Below are 22,176 nucleotides of genomic sequence, written 5' to 3'. Positions count from 1 at the left end.
CTGTACAGGAGTCTGGAAAACCTCAAGATAGGTTTTTGTATGTATATTGTTAAGAGCCTGTATTGGTATATAAATACAATAATGTTCACAGTGATAAGAGACATTTAAAAATAATGGTACTATCGTTGTATCCATAAAAATATTGATATTATTATAATAATATTGATATTATTATAATAATATTGAATAATATTATTAAAAATGTAAAAAGTAATTTTCTATCCTTCTATGAGAGACTCTCCTACGGAGAACGTATAAAATATGTGTACTCATAGTTAAAACGAGTATTATTCCTGAAGAATCTGTTAATATTAATAAATTATTATATTATGCTTGTGGCGATAATTATATTTTAATGAAAACTGGAATAACAACAATATTAATACAGTTAACCGATGATGATCAGCAAAGAAACACTTTATTATTTTTATTTTTAAACGATCAAATTAGGTTTTGTATTGCCTACAACAGTTATGTGCTATACGCCTATACTCTAACAGTACAAACCAATTTGTAAAATGAAATAATGTTCATGTAAAAGATCTTGGATCACAGACGTCCCTTATTCTTGTGTCCCACAAGACAGCCATCTCTTTCATGCTATTCTCATTATTTATCAATGGCATTAAAAATGTTATAAATTAAAGCAAATTTCCGTTGTTTATGGATGACTTGAAGCTGTACATACAAGTTAACTATCTATATCGTTGATTTTACTTGTTTGAATGATGACCTTAATGCAATTGTAGAATTGACTTCGACCTTGGGTTTGTCACTTAATATCTAAAAATGCAGATCCATGTCGTTTTCCGATCACATTCTCTAATAGTCTTTGGTTATAATATCAATGGAAATAATAGCTATTATTAGAGTAGTAAACACAGTCAAATACTTGAGTGTAGTTTTCGATACAAAATTAATATTTTTTCCTTATATAGATTCTTCTAGTGGTGATGCACCAAAAATAAATTGACAAAATATCGGTAGCGAGATCGACAAGCTAGGCAATTCAATGCAAAGTTCAAACGTATACATTTGTTTTACAACAATTTAAAAAAATCAAAAGTAAGCAGTTCTATTTTTGTAAAAAATCATTCAAAGTTTTTATATTTGATGAAATTGATTATTTTAACGAAGAATAATGATTTCTTTTTTTAATTATTATATTGATTGTATATGTTCAATAAATTATTAATCATAAAAAAATGCCCCAACCCGTATGTTTCGTTTCTGTTTTTCAAAACATACAACATAGGAAATTCACATTTAGAAGAACCTGCAATTAAGTGGTATAGATTTAACAGGTACATACTAAATTGACGGATAATCAGACTTAAAGATACAACATATCGAATAATATTATATTGTGTTCACATAATATAATATAATATTAACAGTATAAGGATAGTGTGTTGGTTGACAGCTCGTTGACAGGAATCCGCTGACTAGGCGATTCGGCGTCCGACTGAACCGTAGGCCGACACACTCGTATTAGAACAGAGCATTATACATAACGTATGTTTAAGAAGAGCATTTTATAATATTTACACAACTAGTTAAAGTTAATACCTGAAATAAAACCTATAATTAATATTGATCTAATCGTGCGTTGAATTATTTGTGTTGGAACCACGGTTCCATAACAACATCTCTATATTATATATAATATACAACCCCCAAAATGTATAAATATATAAATATAAAATACTCCTAAAAGTCCGGGATGACCAACTATGACTTTAATACTATTTTAGGTAGACCGTATAAATTTTTTTTTTAAATTACAGAGCTATATATAGCTTATATTTTATCACCCACCTCGTTGGGTTCGCAATAATATAATAATAATAATAATAACAATAATAAAACTTAAAAGTACCCATGTACCTATGTACTTCAAGTGTATGCTGTGTTTGTTAAAAAAATTCAATCAATTTATAATAAGTTTTAATAGTAAATAATCTGAAAATATTTCGACCGTATTCAACATAGACGACGCTACTAATTGTCCTGTCGAATTTTTAAATTCGTTGAAACCACCATGTATGCCATATTATGGGTTTATTCTACGTGATAACTCCTATTATGTTGTTTGTGAAATTTAAAACCGCCTAAACTGTGCAAGGAGACCAGGCTGAAAGTCAAAGACTTACATCGGAGTATAGGGGAAGCCACAATGTTAGCTGAATGTGTGCAAAAAGAAACTGTATTTTATACCACGAATTCCTTTAAATCCAAACGATCTTCCGTTCCAATTTAAACGATTACAGTTTCCTCTCTAAGTCTGCTTTTCAATAACTATCAATAAGTCACAAGACCAGACTCTCAAATTTGCGGGAATAGACTTAAGAGAAATCTGTTTTTCACATGGCTTATTCTACGTAGCTTGCTCACGCGTAAGCTCGCCCAGTAGTTTGGTAATTTTGGCTACTACTAATAATAGACAAGTAAAGAATATTGTCTACAAAGAAGTTTTGTAGATAATAATACTATTAGTAATGATAATAATTACATTTTATTTAAATAGATTAAACAATATTTAATCTTTCTAGATAACAACAATACATACATTTTTATAATTAAACCTGGCAACGACGGTAATAATTTCAGCTAGTCATAAATCATAGTATATAATAATAATGCCTGCCTTGAAAACGATATTGGATACCGGTTAAATCTCTTAAGAACCGAATTCGATATCGAAACTGAAAGCAAAATCGAGAAAAATCAACACCGGTTATCAAAACAAAAATTGAAATCGGAAAAAATAAACACCGATATTCTAAACCAAAAACGAAATCGGAAAAAAACAAATACCGATTTCTGAAACAAAATCAAAACAGGAAAAAATAAAGATCTACCTACCTACTGATTTCCGCAACCAAAATTAAAAGCGGGAAAAATGTTTCGGTTTCGAACCCTACTTTAGGTATATATATAGTATAGGTACACATCATAGGTATACCTACCTACTGCTTTTTTAAAATGGAGTCAAATTCTAGGCAATGAGAATTTGCTTAATAGGCTACCTAATATGTTGTTATGGAAAACATTTGATAGTATTTTTTATTACTCAAACATAATTAACTATTATTATGTTATAAAAAAAACCATTGGTTAAAATATAGGGTGAACTATAATTTATAGTTTTGATAACATTTAATAAACATTGCTATATAATATGGTTGTTGTATAGGTAATCCGCAAATTAATAAAACGTATTCACACATTCAAAAAGAATAATCGATATTATATTTATATACTTGTCACGATAGTCGTTATTTTTTTCGTCATTCTTAAGTATATTATTTAAGTTACAAAAAATATTTTCCAAACTAATTTAAGTTTAAAAAGTTTGTCATTGTATTTTTTAATTAAATTAAATAATTCTTTAAGTATAGAAGTTTATGGTTATTTATTGAACGCTACATCATTAATTATTAAATGGCTTTTGTGTACTTGGCAGCAATAAGACACTATTTGAAAACTTATAACTACTTCCTCGTGTCATAAAGTGAAAAATATCCAACCAAATTGGTATCTTGTTATTGACTTTTATCGTAGCCATCAAAAAACTCATTGATTATTAAATTAGCAATTAATTCTAACGAACAAAATTTGTATATGTTTTTTTTAAGTTTTTACATTTTAACAAAATAATAATTATACTAAGTTTGATTACATTTTTACCATTTTCTTCATTACATAAAAATCAAATCTTCAACCGATATTTTATGTCTATAAGAGAAACATTTGTAAATATTTTCATTTCTTTTAGATATAATACGTTAGGTACCATGATAATACTAAGGCATATTATATTCTGTTATTTGGATATATATAATAATAATATAAAATATGTGATGAGGTTCATACACTCTAATTTCACTTACAACAAATGCGTGTCCAGAATAATATCAAAATTAAAAACTCCAAAAATTTTATCTCGAGTAACTTTGGGTGCATATAAAAACAAACAGAAATATCTTACTCGAGCAAATAATTTAAGTTTAACAAATGTTTTAATAGCTCACAGCCAAATGATAGTAGAATTCTAATGAATTACAATGTGGTTAATTAAGAACAGCGGATAATCAGTAACAATACTGTTCATTACCGTTGATATACTTTACAAATTGAATTTACATGACCAAAATATTTGATTATGGTTTAAAGTTATAGATAAGGTTACAAATGCAAAACAATAATACTTATTATAGTATGTTTCATTCATTAGTTTAAAAATAATTATTTAAACTTGATTTTTAAATAACTAATTTTTGTAATTTAATTCAAACAAATTAAATTTAAATTATACGGCGATGGGTATTCACATTAAAACCGTTATCTTTGAGTAGACATAGGCTATAATAAGTATAATATTAATTTGGCTACTCAACACCGTTTGATTTTTACTTAAATAAACTTCAAAATTAACATTGTATTTTTATTAATTACTCAATATTTATTTATGATTGAATATTAAAATTGATATTGGTCACTGTAATATAACAATTTTTGATAAATTATGAAAAGGTGGGCGTCGCTCTACTGTACAGTAGGTTACAAGTGGGTCACTGTTATAAATTGAATTGTTAAATTTGAATTCAATGATATAATATTTAGAATAATAATGTTTGTGATTTTTACGTATTTTGGTCAAGATTTGAACTTTAAATGTGTATAAAAAAATGTTGACTATGGACTTTTAATATTTTTCAAATTTCATTGTAACAATAAATAGGAGCCTTGTATTAGTTTTTTCAGATTATTAACCAAACAACATTTTATTGACATTCATAGAAAAAAAATTAAAAAATTGAAAACTGAAAATATCCGTAAATAGTTCAAAACAAATTAATATTTTTTTTTAAATCTTATCGTGTATAAAAAATTCTAATAAAGAAAACCAGTGAAAATTGCATATAATATATATACCGTAATTTATTTTAGAGTTACACCAAAAACCAAAATTGATTTTGTAGAAAACCTGAGTAAATTTTGAGTAAAAATTCCCGTTTTTCCTTAATTTATAATATGTTGTTTTTCCTGGCGCATTTGAAAAGTATTGGGGATTCAAAATGTTGACCTCCCGAACGCACTATGCACCAACTAGATTCGCTTTCCCGTGGAACAAGATACTGTTGAAGAAAATCGAAGCAGTGATGACAGACACAAAAAAATAAAAAAAACATACATCATTGTAAAATCAATACATTCATCGCTCTGCTCAGAATCTAAAATGTAATACAAATGTAATACATACCATACGTATAATAAAACAAACCGTTTTCAAAATTGTATACCTATTGCATTTAATATTTCATTACGTTTGCGATAAGTGTAACAAGTATTTTCGAATTATATAATATTCAAAAAAGTATAAGAGAAAATGGTGTATGTTTGATCATAAAACAGTACGATATACCTAGTATGTAAAAACTCTTTAAAATGGTTTGAAAAAAATTCTCGTGTACAATAGTAATATTATTGAATACAGCTTAAGTTTATTTTTGCCACAAAATATGAATAATTACAAAAAAAATAAGTCTTAGAATGTTCTAACCTTCTAACTATTATAAGTTTTTTATAGATATTTGATTAGTTAAGTTGATAACACTTATATTGTCACAAATACAATTTATGTTATTGTCACATACAACTGACATATTCACAAAATTATTAGTAGCTATGGGATGTACAAATATTTTTAAAAGTTAGCAAATTAATGTTTATTAATTTTTAGTCGACTGTCATTTATCCTTTATCCTCTCCACCATAATAATATTATGATACATTAAAAACTATTATAACAAATGACTTTTTTACTAGCGACCAATTCGTATTATCTTTATCCTGATGAAACATCCTTACTGTTACAGATTTCAACTCGGTATTAATAATCTTCGTTCATATTTATAAAACAGTTTCCTCATGGCGTAAATCCAGTCTGGATTTATGCATAGTTAAATATGTGATATGCATAGTTATATTTTATGAATTTAAAGATTTTTTGTTTTAGATTTCATAGAATATCTTAAACAAATATCTTTATTGGTTTTTAAATATTGGATTATTTGAATAATTGTACCTACGTGTGCCGTAGTATTATCGATAAATTAAAGATTAAACAATTATGTTAGCTACATACAAATACCAAAACAGGAACATTAATTTTTTTTCTTTTTATAGCTTTAAAGTTGCCATCGGTTGCATATTATAATATAGTAGTAAGTAGTAGCAAATGAGCAGAAATTTGTATTTTTTTTATTTAAACAGGTTACATATCTATTATATATATTATATAAAGCGTAATGCAAATCTTATTGTGACTGGTTGGCTCCAAAACAGCTTTACCGATTCTTTTTTTGATGTCTTCGTAATTGTCAGGATAAGGATCTTATGAAAGAAAATTTTAGAAAAATCCACCGGAAAAGTATAAAATGTGGATGTAAAAAATACAACATTGTTTTTTTTTATTTTTTTATTTTTCTTCTTCATCTATACATACAAATGTTTGGTTTTTTATTCATAAGATTTTAGTACAGTTAGGTTAGGTTAGGAATTGTATCATATTTTTTGATCATATTATAATCCGCCGTAGACTGAATTAAGTAACAATGACAAACTTGGTATAAATTTGATACTTTAGAGTTAAATTATACACTTAAATACAAACAACATGGGGTTCGTGAACTACCACAGGTAGATTGCCTACCTGAAAATATACTGCTGCGAATTTCACAGACAACGCCGGCCGAGATGGCTATACGTTAAAATATAATAACATTTATACTTAAAAAAACATTACTTCCACAGTTTGTTACACCCAAAAAGAGTTGAACAACCAGAATTTTTTTTCCGGACAACGTTTTCCGTTAACTTTTCGTTAAGATAAGTTTTGAACATCTACAGTCTACACCGAATATTAAATAACGAATTGAACAAAGTTTGAATCATATAGAATTGGCACATTTAACGGGCAACGTAGTGCACATAAACAGCTAGTAACATAATACAATTGATCAGATATAATAATCGTATATTTATTATTATTTTTTTTTATTTACTCTTCAAGAAGATAATGGGCTTTATACAATTTAGTTTCTTTATATTTTTATCCCGCATTGGTGTATCTGAACTCTGAATTGAATAGACTCAAAATTGACCTAAACATTTTCAATAAAAAATTATACTAATAGGTTCCATGAGATTTAGAGGGTGTTTATAGTTATGTTTTTTCAATCCCTATAACCTAACCTACATTGATACTTTAAAGTTAAATTATACACTTACGTACGCACTACACGGGGTCCTCGATTTACCCCAGGTAGATGCCTACCTGATAATATACTGTTTGCACAATCACAAAAACCTAGCAATAGGAACGCATTGCCGTGTCAGCTAGTATTATATAAAACACAAAAATTGTTTCTACCTAGCTATGTTCTTTATGCATTCCTAAACCGTTATTCCGATTGCAATGACATTTGGTACAGAGATAGATTCGACTTGGGAACAAAGATAGGCTACATTTTGTAGCGAAAAAATGTAAATAAGAGGTCCTGGTTAGGTTAGGTTCAACCCGGGATGGTTTTTAAACAGGGATTTTGAGATTTACGATGGACATTTTTGTTTATAAATAATTTCAATTGATTTTAATAATAATTATTATTATTATAAATGCGATAAGCCTGTGTATTTTAGTACAGAATGTATAGAGTTCGAACCTTTACACTAATGACCTTAGTAGTCGAAGCAGAAATCATACAGTTTAAGACCAATAAAAAAAAAGAGTTCGAACCATGGTTTCAGTGAACCAATTTTTTGCATTTTTTGATACTTCAAAATTAAATTATACACTTACGTACGCATTACGTGGGCTCCGCGATCTACCTCAGGCTGCATACCTGATAATATGCTTCTCGTATAACACAAGCGAATCTCAAGAACAACGTTGGTCCGGTTGGCTAAAAATTAAAACTTAGAAGATATTCCTTCCACTGCGTATAACTGTTACACCCAAAAGGAGTTGAACAATCACAAGACCTAGCAATAGCAAAGAATGGCCGTATCCGCGAGTAATTAAATAAAATAATAATTCATAACTAGTAAATCATTTATTACTTTAATAATAACTATTAATTTTAATATATCATGGTGTTAAGAAGAAAAAAATACTTACAATTAAAAGAATAAAATTGAATTAATTGATTTTTTTTTAAATTATACCTAGCTCTCGTTTCGTCAATTTTGTTGCTAGATAAAAATTACTTGAAAAAAATCGATCAATTCGAAAATGTCTTTCTAAATAGAGGTTACCATAAAAAAAATGAAGTTGTATTGCGCATGCGCAAGAGACATGAGTTAAAAAATTGTAAGTCATGAATTTATGATCCATTAGTATTTTTTAATGTCCCACATTCAGAATTGAAAAATATTTACAGGGTAAGAGATGATAGAATTTACCCTGTTTCCGCGTATACACGGAATATGTATAGAGAGTATCACAGTTCACTACAGCTTTGAGAACATCTATTTGTAGACCTATGCAGGCTTCATTTATTGATTCTGCAAATGTCATGCACCGTTACAAGGTTTAAAAAACACAATATTATAAACCGAGCACTAAACAAAATATTTTCCTATAAAATGATTCTTATTTATTATCGATTTGAAAACCAAGCCACTCTGGTCGTTTGTTATACAGGTACTGTATAGATGCATTTAAACAAAATTATTTTAATGGCCATTATAGTTCATGTAATGGCCATTTATGTTCATAAGATTATTTTTATACCTACCTACTGTAATATCTTTCAATGAAATATGTTTTTGGAGAAAACTAATTTTTAAACTTAGTTGTAAAATATCTAATTTGTTTTTCGAAAAAGCCACGTCTGTGCTGTTTTTAACTAGATTATTTTACTATTCTTTTAACTTTACCGAATTAGTTTTATTTTAAGAAACTGTAGTAATTACTTTACACGGTGTGAAAGTAACTCAAATTTTGTCTCGTATATAAATTATTTAATTTCGAGTTTATTTTCCTTGAAATTGGTCATTTCCTTTTAGAAAATTAACTATTATAAACCAGAACGACATTTCAATAATTTTGAATCCTCCTAATAGATAGTTTCATAATATATCTTAACACAAATAAATTATATGTAAAATAAAAACCAATTGGGAATTGAATATTTATTCAAAATAACTAAACTATTTGTTAAATTGATATTTAAATCCATAAAAAACATTTTATTAAAAATTATAAAATTAATTATGAACTTAAAAAAAAATATCCAACGTTATGTACCTATATTAGATAAATTATAAATAACTATCGGTTGTAATATTTGATGATACTCTTAAGGATTTAAAAAAGTGCATACCTACGTTGAAATTATTTGGCTGTATTTGATTATGATGAGTCATTTTACTAATAACTTATATAGTTCTAATTATTATTTGTACAATAATACGTAGGAAGGTACGTAACATTGTACGAAATTGGGTGTAGTACTCATTTTTTATTGGTTAGAAATTATATTTTAGAAATTATAATACAAAATAACATATAATAAAATTCAAGAAAAAAAAATCAATAATGATAATAGTAATATTTAGTATAATTACTCAATTATTTATTAAAATCATCATAAAATTGCAATATTTTTCACTAATTAAATCGTCGTACATTATATGAATTATGACAACAATTTGTGCAACATGATGGCTTACAACTACCATTCATATTATTTTGATATCTATGCATTTCGAGTTATGTTACCTAGAAAAGTAAACATCAAAACAATTACTGAAATGTATTGTTTTTATCCAGCGCAAGCATAGTTTGTGCGTAACTGTTAATAAAGGGTTTAACAGTATAAATACGACAGAATACCTGACAAATGAAAAATCGGGACTAGTAAAACGCATGAAAAAAATAACAAAAATTATAAGAATGATAAATAATTTAATATTTATTTACTTAAGAAGATTCTCAATATATGGAAAAAAGTAAATACGTTTCAAATTGATTTATTACAAAAGAATATTGTAAAAAATTGTAAAAATAAACGATATGACTTAAATAAACGTTTTTACTATCAACGTTTTTTTTAAAAATTAGATTTATTAGCTATTTTGAGTTTTTCCAAAAATATAATATAAGACAATTTTTGCAAAGTGAACTTGCACACTGAACTTGTAGCGCAAGTGTCTATACATATTATAAAATATTGATTAGAACAAAAGTTATTTCATTTGTCAGGTCATTTTCAACACCTTGTTTATACCCACTAATCCACTATTTCACTATTACTGTTATGGAATTATATTAAATTCAACGTATCATTGATTTTTCAAAACTGAATTATTTATTTTAAAATATCAATATTATAATATATGTAAATGAATTAAAAATACCGTTTTTGAACTTATTATTATTTTCTGACAAATGTCGGTTTCATCAAATTTTCCCAGCCATTAGGTGGGATTTACATTTACTTATTCGTGGTAACGTTTCGAACGCAGTACGCTCGCAGTAGAATGATTTAGGTACAAATTAATAAGGGCATAAAAGTTATTTCTCTATATCTATTGGTCTTGGGTGTGTAATGGTATTCATTCCGGTTGAATACATTTTTGTTTGTTCAAATAATATGTCAATTAATTTACAATTATTTGTTAAAGTGTTTTAAAGTTAGTTATCGATGTCAATTTTTCAAACTCTCTATTTCCTAGTTATAATCTGAATGACACCAAACATATCACACCTGGTTCATATTATTATAATGGACTTATGCTCGTTTATATCTTTTGTTGTCATTTCATAGTCGACTTTGTAATGATAAACACCGTACGAAACAAAAACGCAAAGCCAACTATAGAAATGCGCAACAATGACTTTGGTTTTTTTTTTCACATTTTTTATTTTTTTTTCCATTTATACGTTTCATGCCAAAGAAAAGGGAGGGTATTTTATTTAATAATAGTTTTTAATGGGTTGCGAATATGATTTACCGCTTTGAAAACATTGTCTCTTCAACAACCATATTAAATAAGTATTTGAATACTATAATATTCATGCACCAATTTATTTTTGGTAAATTCGATTTAATTTGGATATGCAATATGCATCATATACATACTATAAGATATTTACTTTTTATATACTTATTCTTGATATTTTAGATTTTGGAATACTGTTTCTGCATTTGAAACAAATTTAATTGAATTATAATTGTATATTTTATATTGTGAACATTTATTAGGTAAATCAATATTTAAGTGGTCCTGAATGGTCTAAGGATTTACCTATTTGTATTTGAATTTTTGAAACAAAGTTTTTTATGGCACGATGTGGGGCTAGCCGGGAAAAAAACGTTCTTGACAAAATAATATAATTTATAATATATTAAACAGTTATTTTAGCCAAAACATCCAACTCGTATTCCACCATACTGATCGACCTAGTAATGCAATAATACTTTTTAAAACAGATTTGAATTCGTTATCATGTCTATTCATGTACCACGCGTATTCCATGCAGAACCAGACACTGAAATCTATACCACGGTCCTTACAAAAAATAAACTTTTGGTTACATCTAATATTCATATCATAACCTCCTTGCATGACGCGAAAACATTTTTCTTTCATGAAATTGTTTTCGAAGAATAATCTGATTGTTGCATATTCCCCTATAATATAGTGCTTTACCTTTGCCGTGATTAAATTTTTTTGTGCGTCGCGTTTGGTATAGACTAGATAATAGACAACGGGTATAACGTGAGGATTTGAAACATCGTAATAAGATCTGCATATTATGCATTTATAATTATTATAATTTATGAATTAAAACAATTTCGTGAATTTAACATCAATTTTAATGATAAGAAATCGTAAATTTTAAAAGTTTCCTTATGGACACATTCAATTTACATATGATAAACAATTCAGCAGAATCTACAACGAGAGATGACACCACTATCAATGCAGTAATTTCAAGATATTTGGAAAAATTTACGTCACAAACGTATGTATCATATTTCAGTTATCACAGGCCTGTAATTTCGATTATTGAACATGATTAGTATAATAGTAATTAAATAGCAATAATAATCAATTTCATTTTCATTTATTTTTCACATTTACTTATTGGTATTTACTTTTATTTTGAACTGTTCCATTAAAATGTATTTGTCATCTATAATATTTGTTGGAAAAGAAACTTCGTTTCTACCGGGTGTCCCATGACAGCACTCACTTTTTTTTAAAAGATGTATTTAGTTTAATAAAATTGCAAAATGGATGTTTTCTGAGAAATTCTAAAATAATATAATAACATCAAACTTTAAATATGGCTTTCAGTAATCAGTCATTTTTTAATAGATCACGTTCAGTATTATTCTGTATTATTAAGTACCTATATACCATTTCACGTCAGGAAAGAAGTTAAAAAATATTTCATGAATCTATAAACCACGATCACATGACATAATTTTAAATGTTTGTGAACACACGCTGAACATGTCAATTAACTGATATAGTTTAAAGAATGATAGTACCTAAATAACAACTTTGACCGTATAAAACATCAATTTTGTCAACAACGACGAAACCAAACGAAAATACGTGCATTTTAATAATACAACATTTATACATTAAAAGACATTACGTTGTCTAGAAAGTTATAAACATGGTACTTAATCAAACCAATATAGATAACACCCTAAATATTTGTTGAACTGGATTGAGCTTCATATTAGTAAAGAATATAATATACACATTTTCTCGTCCAATCATAAAAAATATGTATATAAGGAATTGAAACCATGAAAAACAAATTGTTCAAAATAGACTTTCATACAACTAAACCCCAATTAAACGTTAATATTTTAGGAAATACGTATCTTGTAAAGTTATAATAACTTATATATTCAATGACAGTTTAATAATTATAATATTAACTCATTCAAGATCTCTAAACACTTTTAATTAAGTTATATTTTTAAGATAAATGTGAGCATCTAAAGTAATTTAAAAATACTTAGTGTTATTTAAGTCAAAATGTAATTTAATCTAAAAAACTTTTCCCAATTAATTATTTTCCTAAAATATTGTCAATTTGAATGTTCATAAGGTTGCACACCTAGGTTACATACCTATAAGGTAAATGCATTATATTTTATTTTTATTTACTGACAATAAAATATTGTTCACGTCCATATTGAGTTTATAGAGTTTTAATTTTAAACACAATTTTTTTTCTTATTATAATTATTTATTTTTTACAAATTATGTATTTTTTTATTAATAGATTTATTTTTTCAAATATTGATATAATATAAATCAGAAATATATACCAATGACTTAAGACTAAAAAAAAATAGAAACATTAATTAAATAATAGTAGTCACTATAATATTTATATCTTCTATGCTATCAATATAATATATCTAAGAGTTACTATAACGCCTAAGCAAATAGTTATTCATTTATGTTTAAAATAGTGTGATATCAAAACAAATTCATGTCTGTTATCAGTCATCACTTTGCTGAATCATTACATAATCTTCCACATTAAGTATGATTCCTGGTAGCAAATGTAATTTAGATTTTACTCTGGTGGTTCAAAAGTAAGGAGGAATCTCTAGTATTTTCTATATAGTTTAAGCTATTTACTGACACTTAAGACATTTCAATTTTTTTTTTAAAGTTTTTTAATTCAAATGTAAAATTATCTTCATAAGTTTTTCTTACGGCTTTTCAAAAATATCAAAAACATAGTATAATATTGGTACCCACTCTTTTTTAAAGCGTTTTAAGTTAAAATGTTAACAAAAGAAACATTCTCAATTTTAACATCTAAAACAATAAAGCTGGAAAATTTAATACAAGCTATAACATGTTATGTAACATTAACTATTTGTTATTATTTTATTACGAAAAATCAAAAATTGGTTTTAATCATTTTACTTTATAAGTAAGAATGACTAAGTAAGTATGAGAAAGTTACAGAATGTTTTCTTATGTAGGTAGTTACTTTAAGCTGAAAATAATTGATGAAATGGATTAAAATCATTTGGCTTAGAAGTTAATGATGATAGTCCAAAACCATCTGGATAATTTGTTTTGCTATTGTAAAACAAATAGGAAATTTATTTTAGTTGAAATCACTACTTACTATTAGTGATATAAATATCCTGAAAAATAAATACGGTGTATCGGTCTCAGCTCAGAATCGTTTTTTGTATGCAACGGTATTTCATTAATTTAAAATTTAACACATCAATTACAGTGACCTACTCAATGACGATATATACAGTCAAACCATACGATACAACAGAGCGAGTTTTCCGGGTTTTTATTTAATTACTGCGCCTTATTTGAGCATTGATACAAACGTTTATTTTTGAATAAATTGAAATCGTAACTTTTTATTTGATTGTCTCATCAATTAGTCCGCGTATAGTGCAGTGTATTAATTCAATGTTCGTCTTCAAAGTGTTTTAATATGTTAATTTTCAACCAGAATAGCACAATTTATTACTGCAAAGAGAACGATTAAGTATTTCATAGCGAAACAGTGTAATGTTTTCAATAATTCTTTGTTTTTCTATCGATTAAAGAATGTGACAAAATAATAATTGTGTCAATTCTGGGATCATAATATAAAATTATGTTTAAATATTATTCTGTCAAATTGTCGGTATTGGACATTTATAAATTGTACATTTTAATTTATAATATGTAGGTATGTATTTTTTTTATACTTTCAATACAAATCATTGTTTATTCAAACATTCAAATAAATAATTGTTAGATATGATTTATCTGTATGCCAAAAGTAATACGAATAATTCAGAAATATATCGAGTGACCTGTTATAGATCAATAATGGTTAAATTTTAACAAAAAAATAAGAAAGGTCAGTTTATTTTTTTAACGAATAGTTCATTTACAGAAAATAATAATATAAAACAAACATTCTTAACGATTAAATATATTATCTGTTGAGTAAATTCTTTACAACACGTTTGTAAAACTCAATTATGAGTAGGTACTGACAGTACAGTACGATTTATCACTTACTATTACCATTTTATACACAACAAATTTCAGATGGGTTCCAAACACGGTTTACCGGTGTCACGGAAAATTGATATGTTGATAAGGTCCGGAAACTCGTTTAGTTATGAAAAAAAAGTTTTACAAAAAGTGGCATCGTCACTTTGTAATATTAATAGGACAATTGCGTGGCAAACGGACATTATATTTGCCGAACAAGTCGGGACGTAAAAGTCGTAAACTATTTCCAAATTCACGCAGTATTATGCATATTATTTACTAAATATAGTAGCAAGTATATAAAGTATTACAATTAGGTAAGGCTGTACAAAACCATATTTTAAATTATTTATTATATTTATATTTATACTTTAAATATAATATAGGTATCAAATCAGTTTAAAATATTATTAATTAATTGAAAATTATGTTAATAAGCATGCATAGTTAATATATTATGAGTGTATATATATATATGTATTATTTATGCTATAAAGTACATATTTAGATTCCGATTGGAACGATGAATGTATTAACTTTACAATAATTAGTTTTGTTTTGTGTGTGTGTGTGTGTGTGTGTGTGTGTGTGTGTCTGACGTTAACTTTAGGATCAGTAAAAATGTTCAACCTTCAACTTTTATGGTGATTTTTGATAGAAAATTGGATCTATTTGGTATTTATAGGTTGGTACCTAATTCAGAGGTTGACATTTACCTTATCAAAATAAATGAAAAAATTAGAAAACTTTTACAAAATCTATATATATAAAAAGACTTGTCCTGGGTGATTCATCATCGCCTAGCCGGAACTGCTGAAGCTATGGATATGAAATTTTCAGTAAATGTACTTATTACTATGTATAGGCGCACTAAGAAAGGATTTTTCGAAATTCGCATTTTAAATAGCTGCTCAAACAGGGAGATTGAGGTTCAAGATGGAAATTGGAAATTTTATTTTTATTTATTAATAGTTGCCATTGGTTACACTCTACAGTAGAAATTAGTAATTATTTATTATTGGTTGCCATTAGTAGTTTTAAAGTGTATATAAATAAAATGAATTCGTAAAATATCCTACGCATACACAAGGACAAGGTGTTTTACTTATTATTACGAATATTAATGCGTCATCGTATACGCACCCCAGTTTATGTACGGTTCTTTCTAAACATTGAAGTGTATTAAAATAAAATTTACATACTTACAAATTAATAAAAAAATAATTAATATGGTTGTCGAATTATTGAACATAAATGGCATAATGATGTCCCACACTATCATTCCAATTATTGGTCACGGAGCTTGCCTGTTTAGGGCAATATCTTTTGTGTTATATGACACTCAAGATAAGGCCCAAGAAGTACGTAAAAAGATAGTAACCCATGTGATAAATAATTGGGAAGATTATTCAATAATGTCACATGATAGTGATGGAAATAATTATCGTAGTTCTGCTGACTACTTTAGTGATATGTTAAAATTTAATACTTATGGAGGTTTATGTGAGCTGGTGGCAGCCGGACAATTATTTTTGGTATTTATTGAGGTGTACCTCAATGGTGAACTGTATGAAAAATTTGGTTCAGAAAGGAACCCCGTAAAGAGATTTCGTTTTAGTTCTATGCAAAACATATCTAATGGGCATTTTGATGTTTATATACCATATGAAGATGAATTGACTAACTCTGTATCTGATGAGTTTGATAACATACCCAGTTCTCAGAAGCATACTAAAAAAAGACGGAAGAGATTTACAAATAATATCAGAAAAAACAGCTTATACAATCTGCTACTAAATATCAGCTCAAAAATAAAGAAGTTCATAAAGTAGCAGCAGCCAAGTATAAAAAAAAAAATCCAGAAGTAAATAGAGTGCAAGTTCATAGATATGAACAAAATAATTCGGGAGGACGATCAGAAAGGCGAATCCATCCATGGAAAATAAAAGCTTATTCCGGCATGAAATATGAATCGGAAATAGCTTATGAGACGGATGAAACCGTATCTTTGGGTACTATGAGTCATAAATGCGTATACTGCGATGCTCTTAAATTCAAAGAAGAGGCGCCTGGAATGTGTTGTAGTTCCGGTAAAGTACAAATTCCGTCTTTTTTACCTATTCCTGAACCTCTTTACAGTTTGATTATGGGGTTCCATCCTGATCACAAAAATTTCATGGACCGTATTAGAAAATACAATAACTGCTTCCAAATGACATCTTTTGGAGCGAAACAAATTATCGAAGATGGATTTATGCCCACATTCAAAGTGAAAGGTCAGGTGTATCATTTAATTGGTAGTTTGCAAGCTTTACCTCAACAAAACCCTCAATTTCTACAGATTTATTTCGTTGGAGATGATGAGAGAGAAACACGCTTAAGATGTAGCCACTTCGCTGATGTAAAGCAAAGCCTGGTAAAACAATTACAAGCGATGTTGCACCATAATAACCCATACATAAAGGACTTGAAAACCACACTCGAAAGAGTACCTCAAAATAGTAAAAACTTTGAAATTATAATACAAGCTGATAGAAAACCTGATAATGCTCACATAGGACGTTATAATGCACCAACAACAAGTGAAGTATCATTGGTCATAGTTGGACAACAGTTTGAAAAACGAGATATTATGTTACAAAGTCATGATAACAAATTTCAACGGATTAGTGAATTGCACCGTTCATACGATACACTTCAGTACCCGTTACTTTTCTGTCATGGGGAGGATGGTTATTCCATTAATATCTCTTAGATTGATCCAAAAACTAAATTACCACTTCAGAAAACAGTTTCTGCATCGCAATTTTATTCTTACCACATCATGATTAGACAAACGGAAATCAACCATTTACTGTACTTTAGATCACTTTTTAATCAATATTTAGTTGATATGTACGCTAAAATTGAAACAGAGCGCTTACATTTTATTAAAAACAATCAAATGCAACTCAGAGCTGATAATTACATACATCTCAGAGATGCTATTGGGAGACAAGAAACTGATCTTACCCATCTTGGTCAGATGGTAGTTCTTCCGTCATCTTTTACTGGCTCACCACGGTATATGGATGAAAAAACTCAGAACGCCATGACATACGTTCGTCATTACGGTCGTCCTGATTTATTCATAACTTTTACATGTAATCCTCGATGGAAAGAAGTTTCAAATGCATTACTTTCTGAACAAAAGTCCTACGATCGTCATGATATTATAGCTAGGATATTTCATTTAAAAGTTAAGACGTTAATGAAATTGTTAACAAAAGGGAATTTGTTTGGGGAAGTGCAATATTTTATGTATTCGGCCGAATGGCAAAAACGTGGTTTACCACACATACATATTTTGTTATGGCTAAAACAGCGCATTTCTCCAGATAAATTAGATTGTATCATTAGTGCGGAAATACCTGATCCTGAAAAAGATTCTCTCCTTTACGATATTATCAAAGCCAATATGATCCGTGGGCCTTGCGGTAATTCAAACAATAGATCACCCTGTATGGAGTCAGGTAGCTGTAGTAAGAAGTATCCTAGACCTTTCATTCAAGAAACACAGACAGGAGACGACGGGTATCCAAAGTATAGGCTAAGAGCTCCAGAAAATGGTGGTTTTACTGTTGAAATAAATGGTAATACACTTGATAATCGTTGGATAGTACCGTATAACACAGTGCTTTCACGTACATTTGGTGCTCATATTAATGTAGAGTACTGTAACTCTGCAAAATCTATAAAATACATTTGTTAATATATTACAAAAGGAAGTGATCAAGCAGCATTTGGTTTTGAAAATGATAATGATGAAGTCAAGCTTTATGAAAGTGGTCGATATATCAGCAGCTCTGAGGCTGTATGGAGAATTCTGGCTTTTCCTATCCACGAGGGATTTCCAACAGTCTTCCATCTTTCCGTGCATTTAGAAAATGGCCAGCGTGTTTATTTCAACCCTAATGACTCCAGTCGTTTAACAGACATGATTAACAATCCACCAAAAACTACTCTTTTAGCATTTTTCGACTTATGTAAAACAGATGATTTTGCAAAAACACTTCTTTATGTTGATGTTCCCTCTTACTATGTATGGAAAAATAATAGATTCGAGAGAAGAAAACGTGGAATTAACGTAAATGGTTGGCCGGGAATAAAACGAGATCAAGCTCTGGGTAGAGTATATACCATTCACCCTAATAATACCGAGTGTTACTATCTTCGCCTTTTACTTCATGAAGTCCAAGGTCCTACATCTTTTTTGAAATTGAAAACTGTTAACGGCACAATTCAACTTACTTATCAGACAGCGTGTAAGGCTCTAGGCTTACTGGAAGACGAAAGGCACTGGGATACAACTATGGAAGAAGCTGTGCTTTGTGGTTCTCCATTTAAATTACGGGAACTTTTTGCAATTATGTTGATATTTTGTAAATTGTCAGATGCTTTAAGTCTTTGGGAAAAATACAAGGACAGTCTTTCAGGAGATATACGACATCGAGTGGAGTTGGATATACAACCCGAGAATGTGAATTCAATTATTAATGAAGTATACAATAAATGCTTAGTTACTCTTGAAGATACTGTTCTATCTCTGGGAGGTACATCTTTGCAACATTATGGTTTACCTCAGCCATCAAGATGTAAAGCAGTCTTACAAAATAAAGATTACCTTCGAGAGATCAATTATGATTCGAATATTTTGGCACAGTATATACATTTTAATGAACATTTACTAAATAATGAACAGTCCTATGTATATAACAAAATATTAGAGGGCATTGAAAAGAACACTGGCCAAACATTTTTCTTAGACGCACCTGGAGGCACTGGTAAAAGCAGCCTGTAATAAATATAAAAACTGATAAAATAAAAGTTATAGTAGGTTACACAAAAAAACTGTACACGGGCGAAGCCGGGTTATTCAGCTAGTATATAATATTTTGAATAAATAATCCTTGTGACTTGCACATTTTTAAATTTTTTCAAAACCACGTACAGTTTTATTTCATAGACATTGAAAGTTCTGATTTTAACGAATTTGGATATTATTTATAAATTAATTAGAAAAAAAAATATGTGAAATTTTATACAAGCCTGTTCTTAGTTGGGACTTAGCCACTTAGGAATCACTTAGGGATCACGAGCATGTCTTTTGAATTGTATAGGTATTCAAGACAGAATTTTATTCAGGGTTAGGTATAATATATTATATTTATTATTTAAACGTTCATCGTAATAATGAATAATGTCACCACAGAAACTGGTTGGTGATAACACGTGTAACAGAATAGTCTTATGAATTTCAGATAAGATATTTTAACCTCCAATCAAAAGACAAGGTCATATCAAAAAAATAAATTATAAATATCTTAATTTGTACCTGTATTACTTGAGTTTAAATTAACATAATAATATATTAAATTAATATATTTTACTTAGGTACTGTAGATGGTTTTGTGGTAAATACTATACATCATCAACCAAAATATCACAAATGATATGACAGCTGAAATTCATAGTATTACTTATCATGACTAGCTATATATTATGACAGAATATATTGTTCTTCTTTGATAAGCAGTTTTTACTTAATATTTTATTGTAATAATACTTGTATTTTTAGATTAACATAATTATTTAACTTACATGAACAGTATAATATAATATAATTGTAATTTTACTAATTAGAAACTCAGTACTTGATATTAATTACGATTTAGTGTAAATATATTTGAGTGAAATATAATATGGTTAATGACCTGCCCATTTACCACTTTTTACAAAAAAACATTTTAAAAAACTTTTTAAATTTAAAAAAAAAACTATTGAATACATTTGATTAAGGATAGTATTGAAAAAAAATGTAATTAGATTAACGACTTAATGAGAGCAATTTGTATACTCGTAGTATCAAAAATAAAAAGCTAATGCAAAAGCAAAACGAATACACTATACGTACCTATTAATATTTTTTGTAGTAATTTTAATTATTTCAATATTTTTTCAAAATATCCATCATAAAATTCTATTGTTAACTGTTATTATTGTTAATTGTAACTTCAATAATTAAAATATAACTACATATATTTTAAAAAATGTATAAGTACCTTTAAATAATTATAATATTATTGTTTATATTCTGGCGAGGTCACTGATGGTTTTAATTACTTTTTACCTATCATAATATTTTAAAATCATATAGGTACATAATAAGGAGGACGTATTCGTATAACTTAATTTTACATTAGTTTCAATTTTTTTTCACTCTATTACATATTATACTGTTACGGAGTATGGTGAAATAATATTTATTTATTTTGAAAATAATAAAAGTCAAAGGGTTAACAGTCAGACTATTTGGTGAGTAGCCCCGAGAATCCAACCCTTTGGTTCAAACGTGGTTTATGTTTATTAGGTACCATGTTTAAATAAATAAACTAAAAAGTTATTTAGCTAAAACATCCGTCTGTACGTATATTGAATTTGAAATGAATTCGGGTTAGAGTACTTGCGTATTATTATTATTATTATTATTATGATCTGTTAAAAAAAAAAAATATGGAATATTCTTACGTTGATCATCCTAAATAATGTTAAACCATGGATCGTAAACGTAAATTTTAATCCGAGCTATTAAACGTTATAGTATAATAACTGTACAGGTACAGACAAACTTTTTAATATTGTATTATAACTGCAGTAAGTACATTACGTGGAATATGGACATTTTTAAAATCCTGATGCTCGAGTAAAAATTAATAAAATTATTACGAACAAAAGAAAAACAAATTCACTTATTTCGCTAAAACGAATTTGTGTCGTTTGTTCGTTCGTTTGTTTCTTTTTTGCATCGAATCCATTTGTGTTGAGATGTTCAAATAGGAATGTTTTTAAAACATTTTAAATGTCATATTCTTACACACATTTTGAAACACATTATGCTGAACTATATATAAATATAAACACTCAACTGAACGCACACAGAGTATTCGTTTTTAATACTTTACATCATACATACACATATACGGTTATAATATTATTATGCGTGCCTGAACATTGCATATTACATTATTATCACGGTGCGTGAGTATAATGGAATGAGTTAAT

The 22,176-nt window shown here is 27.9% G+C and overlaps 1 protein-coding gene across 1 annotated transcript; it reads left to right on the top strand.

The window, feature by feature from the left end:
- Nucleotides 1-17,899: 17,899 nt before the first annotated feature.
- LOC132941300 (uncharacterized) lies at nt 17,900-19,915 on the top strand. The gene is made up of 2 exons (XM_061009294.1): nt 17,900-18,758; nt 18,840-19,915. The coding sequence occupies exons 1-2, from the start codon at nt 17,900-17,902 to the stop codon at nt 19,913-19,915; spliced, it is 1,935 nt and encodes a 644-aa protein (XP_060865277.1).
- The last annotated feature ends 2,261 nt before the right edge of the window (nt 19,916-22,176 follow it).

The sequence above is a fragment of the Metopolophium dirhodum genome, chromosome 1 (assembly GCF_019925205.1).
Source record: "Metopolophium dirhodum isolate CAU chromosome 1, ASM1992520v1, whole genome shotgun sequence".
NCBI classification, from domain to species: domain Eukaryota; kingdom Metazoa; phylum Arthropoda; class Insecta; order Hemiptera; family Aphididae; genus Metopolophium; species Metopolophium dirhodum.
This window is presented reverse-complemented; position numbering and strand designations above follow the sequence as displayed.

What these genes read in the sequence shown, in the direction of transcription:
- LOC132941300 (XM_061009294.1), top strand. Translation starts at nt 17,900, where the DNA reads ATGATTAGACAAACGGAAATCAACCATTTACTGTACTTTAGATCACTT. An exon ending in GTATAACACAGTGCTTTCAC is followed by an intron (nt 18,759 to 18,839) that starts GTACATTTGGTG and finishes ATATTACAAAAG; the next exon opens with GAAGTGATCAAGCAGCATTT.